This window comes from Bufo bufo, chromosome 5 (genome assembly GCF_905171765.1).
Source record: "Bufo bufo chromosome 5, aBufBuf1.1, whole genome shotgun sequence".
Lineage (NCBI taxonomy): Eukaryota > Metazoa > Chordata > Amphibia > Anura > Bufonidae > Bufo > Bufo bufo.
Genome location: NC_053393.1, coordinates 25,487,248 through 25,504,605, shown reverse-complemented (window position 1 = coordinate 25,504,605; position 17,358 = coordinate 25,487,248). Strand labels below are relative to the sequence as shown.

Genomic DNA, 17,358 nt, shown 5'->3' with positions numbered 1-17,358 from the left:
CCTTTCGGCACTGTATTATTGGAGCAAAATACAAAGAGCGCCCCTGATTCCGGCACAAGGCTAATACTTATTTTATTACTTTATTTCTACGATTTAGGCCTCATGCACACGACCGTTTTGTGCATCCGTGGCCGTTGTGCCGTTTTCCATTTTTTTTCGCGGACCTATTGACTTTCAATGGGTCTGTGAAAAAAATCGGAAAATGCACCATTTTGCAGCCGCATCCGTGATCCGTGTTTCCTGTCCGTCAAAAAAATATGACCTGTCCTATTTTTTTGACGGACAACGGTTCACAGACCCATTCAAGTCAATGGGTCCGTGAAAAAACACGGATGCACACAAGATTGGCATCCGCGTCCATGATCCGTGGCCGTTGGCAACTTTCACACAGACGGATCACTGATCCGTCTGCATAAAAGCTTTTTCAGATATGAGTTTTCACTTTGTGAAAACTCATATCCGACAGTATATTCTAACACAGAGGCGTTCCCATAGTGATGGGGACGCTTCAAGTTAGAATATACTGAGAACTGTGTACATGACTGCCCCCTGCTGCCTGGCAGCACCCGATCTCTTACAGGGGGCTGTGATCCGCACAATTAACCCCTCAGGTGCTGCAGCGGAGAGTTCTGATCGGAGTCCCAGTTTAATCGCTGGAGCTCCGATTGGTAACCATGGCAACCAGGACGTTACTGCAGTCCTGGTTGCCATGGTTACTTAGCAATATTAGAAGCATCATACTTACCTGCTGTGCTGTCTGACTGGCCAGGAGCTCCTCCTACTGGTAAGTGACAGATCATTAAGCAATGCGCCGCACAGACCTGTCACTTACCAGTAGGAGGAGCTCCCGGCCGGTCACAGACAGCGCAGCAGGTAAGTATGATGCTTCTAATATTGCTAAGTAACCATGGCAACCAGGACTGCAGTAGCGTCCTGGTTACCATGGTTATCAATCGGAGCCCCAGCGATTAAACTGGGACTCCGATCGGAACTCTCCGCTGCCACCAATGATCGGGGGGGGTTAATTGTGCGGATCTCCGCTGCCACCAATGATCGTGCGGCACCTGAGGGGTTAATTGTGCGGATCACAGCCCCCTGTAAGAGATCAGGGGGCAGTCATGTACACAGTTCTTAGTATATTCTAACTTGAAGCGTCCCCATCACCATGGGAACGCCTCTGTGTTAGAATATACTGTCGGATTTGAGTTTCACGATCTAACTCATATCCGACAGTATATTCTAACATAGAGGCGTTCCCATGGTGATGGGGACGCTTCAAGTTAAAATATACCATCGGATTGGAGAAAACTCCGATCCGATGGTATAATAGGGACTCCTGACTTTACATTTAAAGTCAATGGGGGACGGATCCGTTTGCAATTGCACCATATTGTGTCAACGTCAAACGGATCCGTCCCCATTGACTTGCATTGTAAGTCAGGACGGATCCATGTCCGTGGATCCTCCAAAAATCAGGGAAGACCCACGGACGAAAAAACGGTCACGGATCATGGACCAACGGAACCCCGTTTTGCGGACCGTGAAAAAATACTGTCATGTGCATGAGGCCTTATGCTGCTTTTATGGCACCAACATATTCCTCGGCGCTGTACTGACTGTTGCCATTTTAGCCCACCAAATGTATGATGTATAGATATTCAGAAATCCTGTAGTCAGGACCTGGAATGAGCCAAGTTGTCACCTCCCTTCCCCCGCTCTTCTGGGCATACGCAAGTTACTCAGCAGGGGGCGACAGTGAGCCCGGGATTTGTGCACTTACCTGGGTCTATAAGAACCTCCTGAGCACCTAGGAACATTAAGAGGCAGAAAAAAAAGAGAAAGAAAGATTTAGTGTCAGAGACGTCACAAATGATCCAATCATAACTCCCAGAAAGCAGATCTCCAGTGCCCTGATCCAAGGGGAGATCCCCAAATTTCCTGCATACATGGAGCAGTGGCGTGTATGGGACTGACCAATATATCCCAGCACGGCACTCAGCAGTCCCACACAACTCACTGGAGCTTCTTGTGAGCTCCGGGGGTCCCAGCAGTCAGACCCCCAGTGATCACACACTGATGACCTAGCCAAGGGTAAATGCACACGTTCAGGATTTATGTGCGGACAATCTGCAGGTGTGCGCAGGGATATCCGTGCGGTCAATCTGCATCAGATGGTGCCAATTTACAGGCAGATTTCATGTGGATTTTCTGCCTGAGGATTTTACTTTCCCCATTTAAGTGAATGGAGAAAATCCGGTCAGCAAAAAAATAAAATAAATGGACACGCTGCGGATTCTAAGACTAAATGCTCAGGATCAGTATCTGCACCGTAGGTCATGTATATTGTATGCTACGAGAATTTGAAATTCTCATGCACATGATGCAGATTTTTTCCATGCGGATTTTGACCTCTGGATTTTCTCAATTCACGTCAATGGGGACAGTAAAATCCGCACCAATTGATGTGGATTGACCGCACGGATTTCCCTGCGCACATCTGCAGATTTCAGTGGGGATTGTCCGCACATAAATCCTGAACGTGTGCATTTACCCTAAAACACGCACCGTAGGTCAAAATCTGCGCTGAAAAAAAATCTGCATCGTGTGCATGAGAATTTCAATTTCTCATGGAATACAATATACATGACCTACGGGGCGGATTTTCCGAGCGGAATCCTGATCAGGTGCATTTAGCCTAAAGGGTTTGCGTTACAATTTAGCACCATTTCCAGTCTAAGAGAAGACTCCTTTTTTGAATTCGGATGCAGTAAGCCTGTCCATAGCCTGTCCTGCTCTCAGCTGAGGCTTTGTTACAATTGTATCCAGTCTAAACAATGCTCTGTGACCTAAACAGACTGATACATTGTAACAAACTAGCAGAGAGAACTATGCACCGGCTGCTGCTGTATTTGGGTCCATTCACACGTCCGTAGTGCATTGCGGATCCGCAATACACCCGGCCAGCACCCCCATAGAAATGCCTATTCAATTGCGGACAATAATAGGACATGCTCTATGTTTTTCCGGAGCTGCGGACAGGAAGATCGGGGGCGCGCTTCGGAAATGCGGATGCGGAGAGCACATAGTGTGCTCTCTGCATCCATTCAGTCCCCATAGAGAATGAATGGGTCCGCACCCGTTCCGCACAATTGCGGACGTGTGAATGGAGCCTTTACCTCCCAGATCATTGTCTACACTGGATACAATTGTAACAAACCTTCAGCTGAGAGCAGGACTATCTATGTACAATTGTAGGAGGACAGGTGGAAGTGGCAGATCCTGTGGTGCTGCTTCTCTCCTGGGAGAACAAAAGGATCGGGGAATTTTCAGCTATCGGGAGCCCTGGGAGCTCCCCACACACATTAGACTGTCGACCAGCCCTGCCGAAAATGGCAGCTCCAGCCCCCAATAGACTAATGCGTATTAATGTGTAGAAATAATGCTGCTCCCCACACAAAATCCTCGCTCCACCCCATCATACCTGGTCTGTGCCTCTTCCCAGCATCAGCAGAGGAGGCCACATTCTGCGTCCGGCGGGCCCCCGTCTTCCCGCCTGTTCCTGCCGGGTAATGATGTATCACAGACGCCGAGCAGAGTCCTTCCAGAGCAGCTGCAGCAGAAGACATACCGATTACAACGTGCCCGAGGACTAGAAGAACATGGCTGCTTCCTTACTAAAAACGGCATCACACGTGTCCTACGGTTGTGTGCGGTACTGCGGCTCAGCGCGACTTATTTCAATGCAGCTGCAATACCGGAAACAACCTACAAACAGGGGTGGCGCTGCTCCTGGAAGCAGACAGCCATGATTTTACATTAAATTACTTTATTTCCTGGCTTAAAGATGATATTTCCAGTTATAGGAAACTTGGGATATCTCACACGTGTCTGAATCTGCAGGAACGTTTTAAAGAGCACTTGTCAGCAGGATCAACACTATTATAGGAAGTATACTGTCTGGTCAGGTTTATCCTGCTGATTAAAACGATACCCGTCTCGTGAAAATCGCTTGCAGCGTTCCTGAGAAAATAGGATGTTTTGTGCTTACTTGTAAAACCCTTCACTGGGGCACAGAAGGCCACGGGTATAGCTGCTGCCACTAGGGGGCGACACTAAGCTCCTCCCCTCAGTTATACCCCTCCTGCAGACCCTGAGCTGATCAGTTGGTGTGAAAGCAGTAGGCGCAGCAAGGAGAGGCCAACAGAAAACAATAAAAAGTAAGAAAGGCGAAGATGGGTCTGAATCCAGAACCGGAGGGACCCTTCAAGGAGCGCCAGCAATGTACTTACGGGGTGGGAGCTGTGTCCCCCAGTGAACTCAGCGAGAAAAGGATTTTACAGGTAAGCACAAAAAAAAAAAAAAGGACACAGAAGACCATGGGACGTTAAAGAGCAGTATCATGGGGAGGGAACAAGACCAGAACGAATCCAAGGCTGTGGGGAAGGACACGCCCGGAACCCTGAATAGGGCCAGGAAGACCCATTCCTAGGAAGGCCAGCCAGGGAGCGGCTGAACAGCAGAGGCTCCAGCTGGGCAGGAGAAGAACAGTCCAGGGAATAGAAGTCACGGCTTAGGAGACTGCAGAAGATACAGGAGAGAGACACCTAGCCTGGATCCAGAAGACTTCTGAGGAAGTGATATCCATGGGTCAGAACCCCAGGAAAAAACCATCCTAGAGCCATCAACAGACACAACATGGTGAGAGAAGAAAAAAGGGAACCACTCAGAGGAAAACGGATTGAAAGAAGATGAAGTAAAAATGGTGTCTGGATATCAAGGACAGAGAAATGCAGATGTGACGGGGACAAAGTAGGGGTGCCAGAAGGCAAGGCCCCAAAACCATAACAGGCTGCCAGAAGAAAAAACTACTCCAGCGGGACCATGACGAACAAGGCAGGGCTAGAGAACCTGGATGACAGGCATGAAAATGGCCCACAAGAAAAAGTTCTTGAGGGAGTGAAGAAAGTCCATGGGAACAAGGCAGTGAAACCGACCCAAACCACAAAAAAGGAGGGGAGTAACCCGGCAGGAAAAAAAGTGTCCTCCGGAAGCAAAAACGTCCGCTTCAGACCTACGGCCAAGGGGTTTGCTGCATAAGAGTGTTCCCCAAGGGGAACGCCAATGTGATAAGTAGAGGAGGACATTAAATTCCAGAACAAGAGCGGTGAGAAGCCGTCAGATACGGCATGGAAAGACCTAACCGGAAGCTGAAGAAAAAAAAACACCTAGACCAAAGGGACGAAAACATGAAAGTTGTGTAAACTCATCAGACACTGTCGACCGCCACTGCGGAACAACCCCGCCTAACGAAGAAAAGAATGGGGTTATCCAAGGAATGCACAAAAGGGGCCGAAAGGAACCACAGATGGAATAAATACTGCGACAGGAAGGGAGTGTGGACCCCGAACACCACAAGTATGGTAACAGAACCAATCCCACCCGCGTAGGCACTCTACAGCAGAAAGGGGGCATACGAGAACTCAATGGCTATGGAAACTGGCCGAGCGGAGAAAGTGCCACTACTCGCCCTGCGGCAGGGGAGAAGTAGAAGAGGCTGATGAGGCTCAGTAGGGAACCAGTATTTAGGGGTGAGAACAAGGACAGTACGACCGCTCTACCCGGGGAGGGGAGCCATGCAAACTGACTAAGGGCATTCCCAAAACCACAAGGAGGCAACGCTGATGCTGTCACCGTAGTAGATGGTAGAGGCGATGCACCACATGTGAAGGGAAGAAGGCACGAAGCCAGCGCCATAGAAATCGGCAGGTTATACCATGCACAGAAAACCGTACTAATACCCACGAGAAGTGAGCAAACCGCCCAGCTGCAGCATGTCATGGTGCGGGCAGATGACCGCACTATAGGGAATAAGAGTCCCTGTCAGCCAGCGCCTCAGGTACACCATACATAGGAGGCCTGGAGGACCTATCGCACCCGGTGATGGCAGAACAGGAGCACAGTGCCACCTGTGAGAAGGAAATGTGGGCACAATCACAGCTACAACTAGCGAGAAGGTTCCACCCCTAGAAGGAGGAATAGTGCGAGTCCCACAGTAGTGGCCACGGAACAGGAGTAGTCACAAAATCTAAGGCCGGCGCCAGGCTGCCTCATGGGGGGAAGCCATAGCACACTATGGTCTCTAGGGCCAGAGGAGAGGCTCCCCCTGAAAATGAGGCCAAACAGCAGTAGTCACCAAGAAGATGGTGCCAGCGCAATCCTCCACTTGAGAAGGAAGGAAAGTGGCAAGCAGAGAGAATGGACGCCGAGCGCGTTGAGTCAACCGCCTGTCAGCTACAGTCCTATCTGGAAGACAGAGGCTGCCACGTAGGCGCCTGACACCAATCCAAACAATGACTACCTGAGGAAGGGGATAGTGTGGTGTAGTCACAGTATCCAGTAGTAGTGCCAAAATACCACCTATGACGGGGGATAAGGCGACTGCAGGGACCGAGTCTAGCAATAGGCCATCCATGGAACAGGATGCAATGCGACAAGGAAGAAGTGAGAGTAGTCGCGGTTGTCAACTTTCAAGCGATTACTCCACCTAAGGCCCCTTGCACACGAACGCGTGCGCCCCGTGGCCGTGCTTCGGCCCGCAAATTGCAGGGCGCAGTGCACGAACACCCACCGTGGGGCAGCCGCAGAGGATTGCGGAACCATTCACTTTAAAGGGTCCGCAATGCGGCCATTCCGCAAAAAGATAGGACATGTTCTATCTTTTTGCGGAATGGAAGTACGGGACGAAACCCCACGGAAACACTCCGTAGTGCTCCCGTAGGGTTCCGTTCCTCATGTACGGATTTGCGGACCCATTGAAGTAAATGGGTCCGCATCCGTGATGCAAAATGCACAGGGAACGGTGCCCGTGTATTGCGGATCCGCAAATGCGGTCCACAATACGGCCATGGAGCGTGTGAAAGAGATCTAAGAAAGACGGAAAATGCGATAAGATAGACAGCTTCCAGAGGTAGAAAAGCACTCCGCTGCTGAAAAGAGGGAAACCAGACAAGATGTACCGGGTCGACTGGTAGTGTAAGCATTACTGGTCGTGCAACTACTCCGCCAATGGAAGGAGGGTAATGCTAAAGGATCTACAGTATGCAAGGACAGATGATTACCAGTATTAGTGCAATTACTGCGCCTGCGGAGGGGGAAATGCAACATGACATATGGTATCCGGTGGAAGTGCAGTTACCCGCCTAATGAAGGAGGATAATGCGATAATCTGTATAGGAACCAGTGGTAGAGCAACTACTCCGCCTATGGAAGGAGGGTAATGCTACAGGACGTCCGGTATCCAGTGCAAGTGCAATTACTCCGCCTATGGAAGGAGGGTAATGCTAGAGAGTGATGACACAGAATGAATAGAATTGAGAGGCAAGTGCAAACACCCCGTCAAATGAAAATAGAGGGCAATGCTATAGGTTGTACCGTATCCAGTGGTAGTGCAATTACTCCGCCTATGGAAGGAGGGTAATGCTACAAGCTGTACAGGGTCCAGTGGTAGGCGCACATATTCCGCCTATGGAAGGAGGGTAATGCTACAGGCTGTGCAGGGTCCAGTGGTAGTGCAATTACTCCGCCTATGGAAGGAGGGTAATGCTACAGGCTGTGCAGGGTCCAGTGGTAGTGCCATTACTCCGCCTATGGAAGGAGGGTAATGCTACAGGCTGTACAGGGTCCAGTGGTAGGCGCACATATTCCGCCTATAGAAGGAGGGTAATGCTACAGGCTGTGCAGGGTCCAGTGGTAGTGCCATTACTCCGCCTATGGAAGGAGGGTAATGCTACAGGCTGTACAGGGTCCAGTGGTAGGCGCACATATTCCGCCTATGGAAGGAGGGTAATGCTACAGGCTGTGCAGGGTCCAGTGGTAGTGCAATTACTCCGCCTATGGAAGGAGGGTAATGCTACAGGCTGTGCAGGGTCCAGTGGTAGTGCCATTACTCCGCCTATGGAAGGAGGGTAATGCTACAGGCTGTGCAGGGTCCAGTGGTAGTGCCATTACTCCGCCTATGGAAGGAGGGTAATGCTACAGGCTGTGCAGGGTCCAGTGGTAGGCGCACATATTCCGCCTATGGAAGGAGGGGAATGTGACAGGACCTACAGAATCCAGTGGTAGTGAAACGACTTCGCCTACGGAACTACAGGGAATGCAGTATTCAGCGGTAGCGCAAGACTGCCGCTTATTAAAGGAAAGTAGCGCAACCGGACGTATGTATCCAGCTGTAGTGGTAAGAACTCTGATTATGGAATGGCGGTGGGAACTAGGTCCAGAACAGGCCCAGATAGCTCCAAGGGTTAATAATATATATCGTTTTTAATTACATACAGCTCAAATCTAAACCCCCAGCTGTCTCCAGTCCAGGAAGCATTTTACACTTAGCGGAAGCCGGACCTGGTGACGGGATACAGAGGCTTTAGGAACCTCTGGTCCTCCTTGCCTTCTGAAGATCGGGAACGAGCAGCGGGCTTGGGTAACCCCTGGACTCCCGTCTCTTGGGTGGGAACGCAGGCAGATTGGAGACTGCCAGCAGCCCAGCCAAAGGAAAGAGAAAGAGAAAAATCAAAAGAAAAAAATCAACAGACCTGCAAAACAGGGAGGTCTGCCTCCTACGGACACTAAGCTAAAACTGATTAGCTCAGTGTCTGCAGGAGGGGTATAGCTGAGGGGAGGAGCTAACACTTTTTTTTTTGCTTCATGATGCCTCCTAGTGGCAGCAGCTATACCCGTGGTCTTCTGTGTCCCCCAATGATACAAGCGATTAAGAAGACTTTTATTCTATATGCAACTGAGGGCTTCAGTTCAAGGAGGGGCGGGGCCTAAACCCCTTTCCAGCCCTGGCCACACCCCTTGCATCAGTAAAATCAATGGAATGAAGTTCTGAGGCGTTACATAAACTTTGGGGCAGATTTACGTAGACTAGCGATTCACAGACCAGTCTAAACCAAATGCCCAAAGTCAGTGCACCGGTAAATCACATCTACGGCTACGGTGAGCCGGCGGAAGGCGGCGCTAGAGCTCGTGCAGGGCTCTGGAGGAAATTAACCACTTCATTACCGGACGATTTTCTGTTTTTGCGTTTTCATTTTTTACTCCCCGCCGTCCCAGGGCCATAACTTTTTTATTTTTGAATTCACACATTCCTTTTGAAGGCTCGTTTTCGCGGGACGAGTTTTACTTTCAAATGGCACCATTTAATATTCCATAGGATGCAGCAGAAAAAAATTCTAAATGTGGTCGAATTGGAAAAAATATGCAATTCCGCCAGTTTTAGAAGTCTTAAATTTTACGGTATTTATTATGCGGTAAAACTGACTCGTCCGATTTACAACTATACCACATTTCTATTATTTTTCTTGTGTGTTAATCCTGGGGGAAAAAATAAAAACTCTGGAAAAAAAATGCTATTTTCATATAACGGAGCTGTGTGGGGGGGCTCATTTTTTGCAGGACGATCTGTACTTTTTATCGATACCATTTTGGAGTGTCTATGACTTTTTCTTATCACTTTTTATTCATTTTTTTTTGGGGGGGGTAAAGCAACAACAAACAAAAAAACAGCGAATTGGCCATTTTTAATTCTTTTTTCCATTATGCCATTCACCATATGAGATAAATAATTATATGGGCATTTTCAGACACAGCAATGCCTACATGCCTATTTTCATTTTGGGGAAAGGGGGATGATTTGAATTTTTATATATTTTTTTCTTATATTTTTCAAAACTTTTTTGTAACTTTTTTTTGGCCAATCATTCATTACATTTTTTTTTTATCCATTACTGAATACAAAATTCTATGTTCCATTGCAGTGCTGCCACCTGCAGGGCTGCACTGGGATATACCAGTAACAGGTCAAGAAGCCTTGTACAGGCTCTGCCTATTACTACTAAGGAACACCATCCCCGATCACAGCCAGGGGAAGGCGTTCCTGCACGGGAAGTGCGCGCTTCCAGTTCGGGTTTTTTCAGATGCCGTAGTCACATATGAACATGGCATCTGATGGGTTAAACGGCAGTATTGACGATTGCAGATATCAGCCCCGGGTGCGTACTGTGTGAAACAGCAGGCGCCTGGCAGCTATGGTGCCCACTCAGCTCTGGAGCGGGAGCCATCTTTAAAGACACTGTACTGTAGCCCCAACCCTTCTGATAAACCCCACACACTTATAAAAACCGGTGGAGTCATGATTTATTCCAGTCCATGACTGATCTCTCATCTCTTACCTCCCAGCCACACAAAGTCATTGACGGCTCGCAGGAGCTCCACAGCCATGTGATAATGGACGAGGGCGTCCTGCAGCATCCCAGCCTGCAGGCTTAGATCCCCCACGTGTTTCCGCATACGACCCTGACACCGCTTCTTGTAATGCCTACAGGAGAAGCAGCAACATGACCGGTTACATACGTGTACAACATGGAGACGCTGAAGAGAGAGAGCAGCCGACAGACGTAAGAGACCAGAGCTACACTCACAATGCTGCAGGCATCAGAGCTGAAAACCCAGCAATCCCTGCATGTTCAGTGTCTGCACAAAGCTTGTAAGTGGGGAAAACTAGAAGATACTGTAATGTACATACACAGTGACTCCACCAGCAGAATAGTGAGTGCAGCTCTGGAGTATAACACAGGATGTAACTCAGGATCAGTACAGGATAAGTAATGTAATGTATGTACACAGTGACTGCACCAGCAGAATAGTGAGTGCAGCTCTGGAGTATAATACAGTATGTCACTCAGGATCAGTACAGGATAAGTAATGTAATGTATGTACACAGTGACTCCACCAGCAGAACAGTGAGTGCAGCTCTGGAGTATAATACAGGATGTAACTCAGGATCAGTACAGGATAAGTAATGTAATGTATGTACACAGTGACTCCCCCAGCAGAATAGTGAGTGCAGCTCTGGAGTATAATACAGGATGTAACTCAGGATCAGTACAGGATAAGTATTGTATGTACACAGTGACTGCACCAGCAGAATAGTGAGTGCAGCTCTGGAGTATAATACAGGATGTAACTCAGGATCAGTACAGGATAAGTAATGTATGTAGACAGTGACTGCACCAGCAGAATAGTGAGTGCAGCTCTGGAGTATAATACAGGATGTAACTCAGGATCAGTACAGGATAAGTAATGTATGTACACAGTGACTGCACCAGCAGAATAGTGAGTGCAGCTCTGGAGTATAATACAGGATGTAACTCAGGATCAGTACAGGATAAGTAATGTAATGTATGTACACAGTGACTCCACCAGCAGAACAGTGAGTGCAGCTCTGGAATATAATACAGGATGTAACTCAGGATCAGTACAGGATAAGTAATGTAATGTATGTACACAGTGACTCCACCAGCAGAATAGTGAGTGCCGCTCTGGAGTATAATACAGGATGTAACTCAGGATCAGTACAGGATAAGTAATGTATGTACACAGTGACTGCACCAGCAGAATAGTGAGTGCAGCTCTGGAGTATAATACAGGATGTAACTCAGGATCAGTACAGGATAAGTAATGTATGTACACAGTGACTGCACCAGCAGAATAGTGAGTGCAGCTCTGGAGTATAATACAGGATGTAACCCAGGATCAGTACAGGATAAGTAATGTATGTACACAGTGACTCCACCAGCAGAACAGTGAGTGCAGCTCTGGAGTATAATACAGGATGTAACTCAGGATCAGTACAGGATAAGTAATGTATGTACACAGTGACTGCACCGGCAGAATAGTGAGTGCAGCTCTGGAGTATAATACAGGATGTAACTCAGGATCAGTACAGGATAAGTAATGTAATGTATGTACACAGTGACTGCACCAGCAGAATAGTGAGTGCAGCTCTGGAGTATAATACAGGATGTAACTCAGGATAAGTAATGTAATGTATGTACACAGTGACTGCACCAGCAGAATAGTGAGTGCCGCTCTGGAGTATAATACAGGATGTAACTCAGGATCAGTACAGGATAAGTAATGTAATGTACACAGTGACTGCACCAGCAGAATAGTGAGTGCAGCTCTGGAGTATAATGCAGGATGTAACTCAGGATCAGTACAGGATAAGTAATGTATGTACACAGTGACTGCACCAGCAGAATAGTGAGTGCAGCTCTGGAGTATAATACAGGATGTAACTCAGGATCAGTACAGGATAAGTAATGTAATGTATGTACACAGTGACTGCACCAGCAGAACAGTGAGTGCAGCTCTGGAGTATAATACAGGATGTAACTCAGGATCAGTACAGGATAAGTAATGTATGTACACAGTGACTGCACCGGCAGAATAGTGAGTGCAGCTCTGGAGTATAATACAGGATGTAACTCAGGATCAGTACAGGATAAGTAATGTAATGTATGTACACAGTGACTGCACCAGCAGAATAGTGAGTGCAGCTCTGGAGTATAATACAGGACATAACTCTCAGTACAGTACAGGATAAGTAATGTAATGTATGTACGATTTACTTAAAGGGGTTCTCCGGGCTTTTGATATTAATGACCTTTCCTCAGAATAGGTCCCACCCGGCAATTAGCTGTATGAAGGGAAGGTGCGCGAGTGCCGTCCACCTTCTCACTTCCTGCTCGGTGCTGCTATTTCTACAGCAAGCATGAAGAGAGGCGGCACGCGATCACTCCACGCGCCTTCCCTTCATACAGCTGATCAGCGGGGGTGTCGGACCCCCGCCGATCTGATATTGATGCCAGGAGAACCCCTTTAACCTTTACACAGTCTAGACCTGCACCAAATTTATCACAGGGGCTGAATCTGGATGATAATTCTGGTGCAGGATGTTTTGTCTAGTGAGACAGAATTTTACGCTAACATTATTGTGCATGTCAGGTCACTCCCCCTTCCTGGGAAAGCCACACCCATTTACTGGAAAGCCACACCCCTTGAGCTAGGCATAGAGGCTTCCTGCAGAACTAGATGCACCAGGTTTTGGTGCAGTTTACAGCAGTGTCCAGGTGCGTGGACATTAGTAATGTGGGCCGGTGACTCTACATTTATATGATCCATGTGATGAAGAGATCAGCCGCACAACGTAGACGTCTCTGGTCGGATTCTACCCTCCTTTGCAGCATGTTTGTTGGGTAGAGCCCCTAACAGTCCATCTGCACAAACCTGCTGTCCGGATCCAGCCCTACAAAATCCTTCTTCTCATACGGCACATAGAGCAGCGGGATCTTCTCCCCGGACTTCTCGCTGGTCCTGTCCAGCCTTTTGCTCTCCAACACAATGTGCAAGGACTGGATGAAGTCCTCCACCTGCTTCTCCACGGACTCACAGTCGTCATAGCTGGGGTAGAAGGCTCTGTCGGTCCGGGACTGATCGGCCGGCTCTTCCTTCAGCCCAAACACAAAGAGCCTGGAGTCGTACAGGGTGGAGCTGTAGACCTCCTTGTTCTGCTCGTATTTCCGGAATATGGGGGACAGCTCGTTAGGGAGGCCGCATTCAGCCACACAGATGAGGCCCACCACCTTCCGGTGGGTCTGGAAGTCTCCCCAGTCGTTGTTCTCCACCAGGTACTGATGGCGATAGCGGATGTACAAGACGCGCTGAGAGTTGCTGACGTTCACTTGAGACACTGAGGAGATGCGCTTGTAGATCTTGAAGAAATTCTCACTTTTTAAGACCCCCACGTACTGAACCACCACCAGGAGGGTCTGGTGGTCCTCGGCACATTGCATGTAATCTGGGACACTCATTCTGCCACGTGAAGCTCCTGTAAAGAGAGAAGAACGGTGAGGACCCTGAAGAGAGAGGGGGGGGCCCCAAAACAATCGTCTTCGGGGCCACATTATTCAGTCATCTGCCTATTGCAATACACAATGTGCATGGGCCCTAAAATATGTGTCTCACTGGTGCCGGGGGCCCTTGTGCTGGACAGGTACGGTCATGCAATGAGAAGATACCTATTGGCATACCAAGCTACATGGAGTCTTAAACGCAGGGGATCCTGATGCAGGACTTGGGGCCCCAAAAATAAAAGGGGTGAAAAAATTATGTGCCCCGCCCCCCCCAAAAAAAATGAATGACAATTATAATTATGGGGGGGCCCCGACTCCAGATCTACTGGGCCACAAAATATTGCATATGGTTGTATGACCCAGACAGACTGAGCTGGTCGCAAAGCAACAGAGGGGCCCTAATGAATGCATAACATACCGGGCCCTATACCAAGAATGACGGGCCTGCATGGTACCCAAGGTCAATATGACCACCAGGGGCCGATTATAGCAGAACTGCCGGGGGCACCTACTGCGAGATATATGGGCTCCTGTGTGAATGGTATTCTCAGGGGCCCCACAATACAACATATAAATTCCCTGACAGTAGAGGCTAAACTGTCCTTATAGCTGGGTATAGGTGCAGGGGCCACATAATATCAGTACCTGGGGCCCCAAGTGATGTATTACCATGTACATATATCCCTCAGACTATATACATGTCAGGTGTATAGGTCCTATATAAAGAACCAAGGACAAAACAATGGCTTCAAATGTATGGACTAAGGAGACACAGAGGGGCCCCTGATGACGCCGCACACAGCATGCAGAGAGGCAGCGAACAGCAGGGGGCAGCAGCTGCCAATCACCCACCTGTCTCTCAGCTCCTCTCTCCCAACACTGCCTGCCACTTCCTGCTTTCGAACGAGGAGGAGCTGGTCGGCCACGCCCACAACTCGATTGAGCAAGGGGGGGGGGGTATAATTATAAAGGCAACTCTCCCTCAACCCGAAGAAGGTGGAGGCCGTCACTGATCACACCCAGACATTCTATAACTATCGCTTACGTAACCAGGAACCACGAAGCGGCGTTTTTATAAATTAGAATAAATCAGTACCCCCTTATGTTAAGAATAAGATGGTACATTCCATAGCTTGACGATTGGAGCAGCTCAGCCCGCTCCCAGCTTGTTGTTTTGACAATGAACCAATCATATTTTAGCAAGGTACGCGTCACCAGTTACCAGGGCTATTAAGAGCAGAGGGAAACAGGGCAGAGACGGCGCTAAACTCTAGATGGCGCTGTAGATCAGTAACATTTGCTTGATATTCCGCTTTTTTTCTCTTTTGTGCCTTTTGACCTGTGGGTCTCTGTTCACACTGGGACATGTCATCTATTGTAACCAGATACATACTCATCCATGTACCTGATCACAGGCATTAGCATAGGCCTCCTGGAAAGCCATAATGCTTTTTCTGTCTGGTTATAGAAATAATTTTTTCCGAGGCTTTATTTTTATGTCATTTTTATTTTCCATTTTCTATACCCTGGAAATGTAAAAGAAAAAACTATAGGTAATTTTTTGTTTAAAACGCGAGGTGCAACTAAAATAATTATGAAAGGAAGTCACTTTTCCATATTGGTCAATTTAATACATAGGATGAATGGGGTAAGGCTCCGTTCACACTAGCGTTTTAGTTTTCCGGTATTGAGATCCGTCATAGGGTCTCAATACTGGGGGGGAATAAAGCTTCAGTTTTGTCCCTATTCATTGTCAATGGGGACAAAACTGAACAGAACGGAGAGCTCCAAAATGCGTTCTGTTCTATTTAGTTGCGTTTCCATTCCAGAGAGCAAACCGCAACATGTTGTAGTTTGCTTTCCGTCCTGGGATGTGGAGCAAGACGGATCCGGCATGACCCCCAATGCAAGTCAATGGGGACGGATCCGTTTTCTCTGCCACAATAGAAAATGGATCCGTCCCCTATTGACTTTCAGTGTAGTTCATGATGGATCCGTCTTGGCGATGTTACAGATCATACAACCGGATCCATCCATGACATATCCGCAAAAAACACTAATGTCAAAGTAACCTAAACTAGATATTTAAGTAGATAAGAGATAGATAGTACAGTCGTGGCCAAAAGTTTTGAGAATGACACAAATATTAGTTTTCACAAAGTTTGCTGCTAAACTGCTTTTAGATCTTTGTTTCAGTTGTTTCTGTGATGTAGTGAAATATAATTACACGCACTTCATACGTTTCAAAGGCTTTTATCGACAATTACATGACATTTATGCAAAGAGTCAGTATTTGCAGTGTTGGCCCTTCTTTTTCAGGACCTCTGCAATCCGACTGGGCATGCTCTCAATCAACTTCTGGGCCAATTCCTGACTGATAGCAACCCATTCTTTCATAATCACTTCTTGGAGTTTGTCAGAATTAGTGGGTTTTTGTTTGTCCACCCGCCTCTTGAGGATTGACCACAAGTTCTCAATGGGATTAAGATCTGGGGAGTTTCCAGGCCATGGACCCAAAATGTCAACGTTTTGGTCCCCGAGCCACTTAGTTATCACTTTTGCCTTATGGCAGGGTGCTCCATCGTGCTGGAAAATGCATTGTTCTTCACCAAACTGTTGTTGGATTGTTGGAAGAAGTTGCTGTTGGAGGGTGTTTTGGTGCCATTCTTTATTCATGGCTGTGTTTTTGGGCAAAATTGTGAGTGAGCCCACTCCCTTGGATGAGAAGCAACCCCACACATGAATGGTCTCAGGATGCTTTACTGTTGGCATGACACAGGACTGATGGTAGCGCTCACCTTTACTTCTCCGGACAAGCCTTTTTCCAGATGCCCCAAACAATCGGAAAGAGGCTTCATCGGAGAATATGACTTTGCCCCAGTCCTCAGCAGTCCATTCACCAGACTTTCTGCAGAAGATCAATCTGTCCCTGATGTTTTTTTTGGAGAGAAGTGGCTTCTTTGCTGGCCTTCTTGACACCAGGCCATCTTCCAAAAGTCTTCGCCTCACTGTGCGTGCAGATGCGCTCACGACTGCCTGCTGCCATTCCTGAGCAAGCTCTGCACTGGTGGCACTCCGATCCCGCAGCTGAATCCTCTTTAGGAGACGATCCTGGCGCTTGCTGGACTTTCTTGGACGCCCTGAAGCCTTCTTAACAAGAATTGAACCTTTTTCCTTGAAGTTCTTGATGATCCTATAAATTGTTGATTGAGGTGCAATCTTAGTAGCCACAATATCCTTGCCTGTGAAGCCATTTTTATGCAACGCAATGATGGCTGCACGCGTTTCTTTGCAGGTCACCATGGTTAACAATGGAAGAACAATGATTTCAAGCATCAACCTCCTTTTAACATGTCAAGTCTGCCATTTTAACCCAATCAGCCTGACATAATGATCTCCAGCCTTGTGCTCGTCAACATTCTCACCTGAGTTAACAAGACGATTACTGAAATGATCTCAGCAGGTCCTTTAACCTCTTAAGGACATAGGGCGTACAGGTACGCCCTTGTGCCCTGGTACAGTGATCGGAACCCGGTGCCTGCTCAAATCATTGAGCAGGCACCTAGGCTAAATGCGCGGGGGGGTCCCGTGACCCCCCCATGTC

The 17,358-nt window shown here is 48.0% G+C and overlaps 1 protein-coding gene across 1 annotated transcript in view; it reads right to left on the bottom strand.

Moving 5' to 3' along the window:
* The window catches only part of TRAPPC9 (trafficking protein particle complex subunit 9), a 516,382-nt gene extending 501,732 nt beyond the window's left edge, over window positions 1-14,650 (bottom strand). The window contains exons 1-5 of the mRNA XM_040431647.1: window positions 14,607-14,650; window positions 13,129-13,729; window positions 10,230-10,375; window positions 3,482-3,610; window positions 1,781-1,807 (exon numbers count right to left, since the gene is read on the bottom strand). Of these exons, the coding sequence (XP_040287581.1) occupies window positions 1,781-1,807; window positions 3,482-3,610; window positions 10,230-10,375; window positions 13,129-13,712 (886 nt within the window). The 5' untranslated portion in view covers window positions 13,713-13,729; window positions 14,607-14,650. The remainder of the gene's footprint in view (window positions 1-1,780; window positions 1,808-3,481; window positions 3,611-10,229; window positions 10,376-13,128; window positions 13,730-14,606) is intronic.
* Window positions 14,651-17,358: the final 2,708 nt, after the last annotated feature.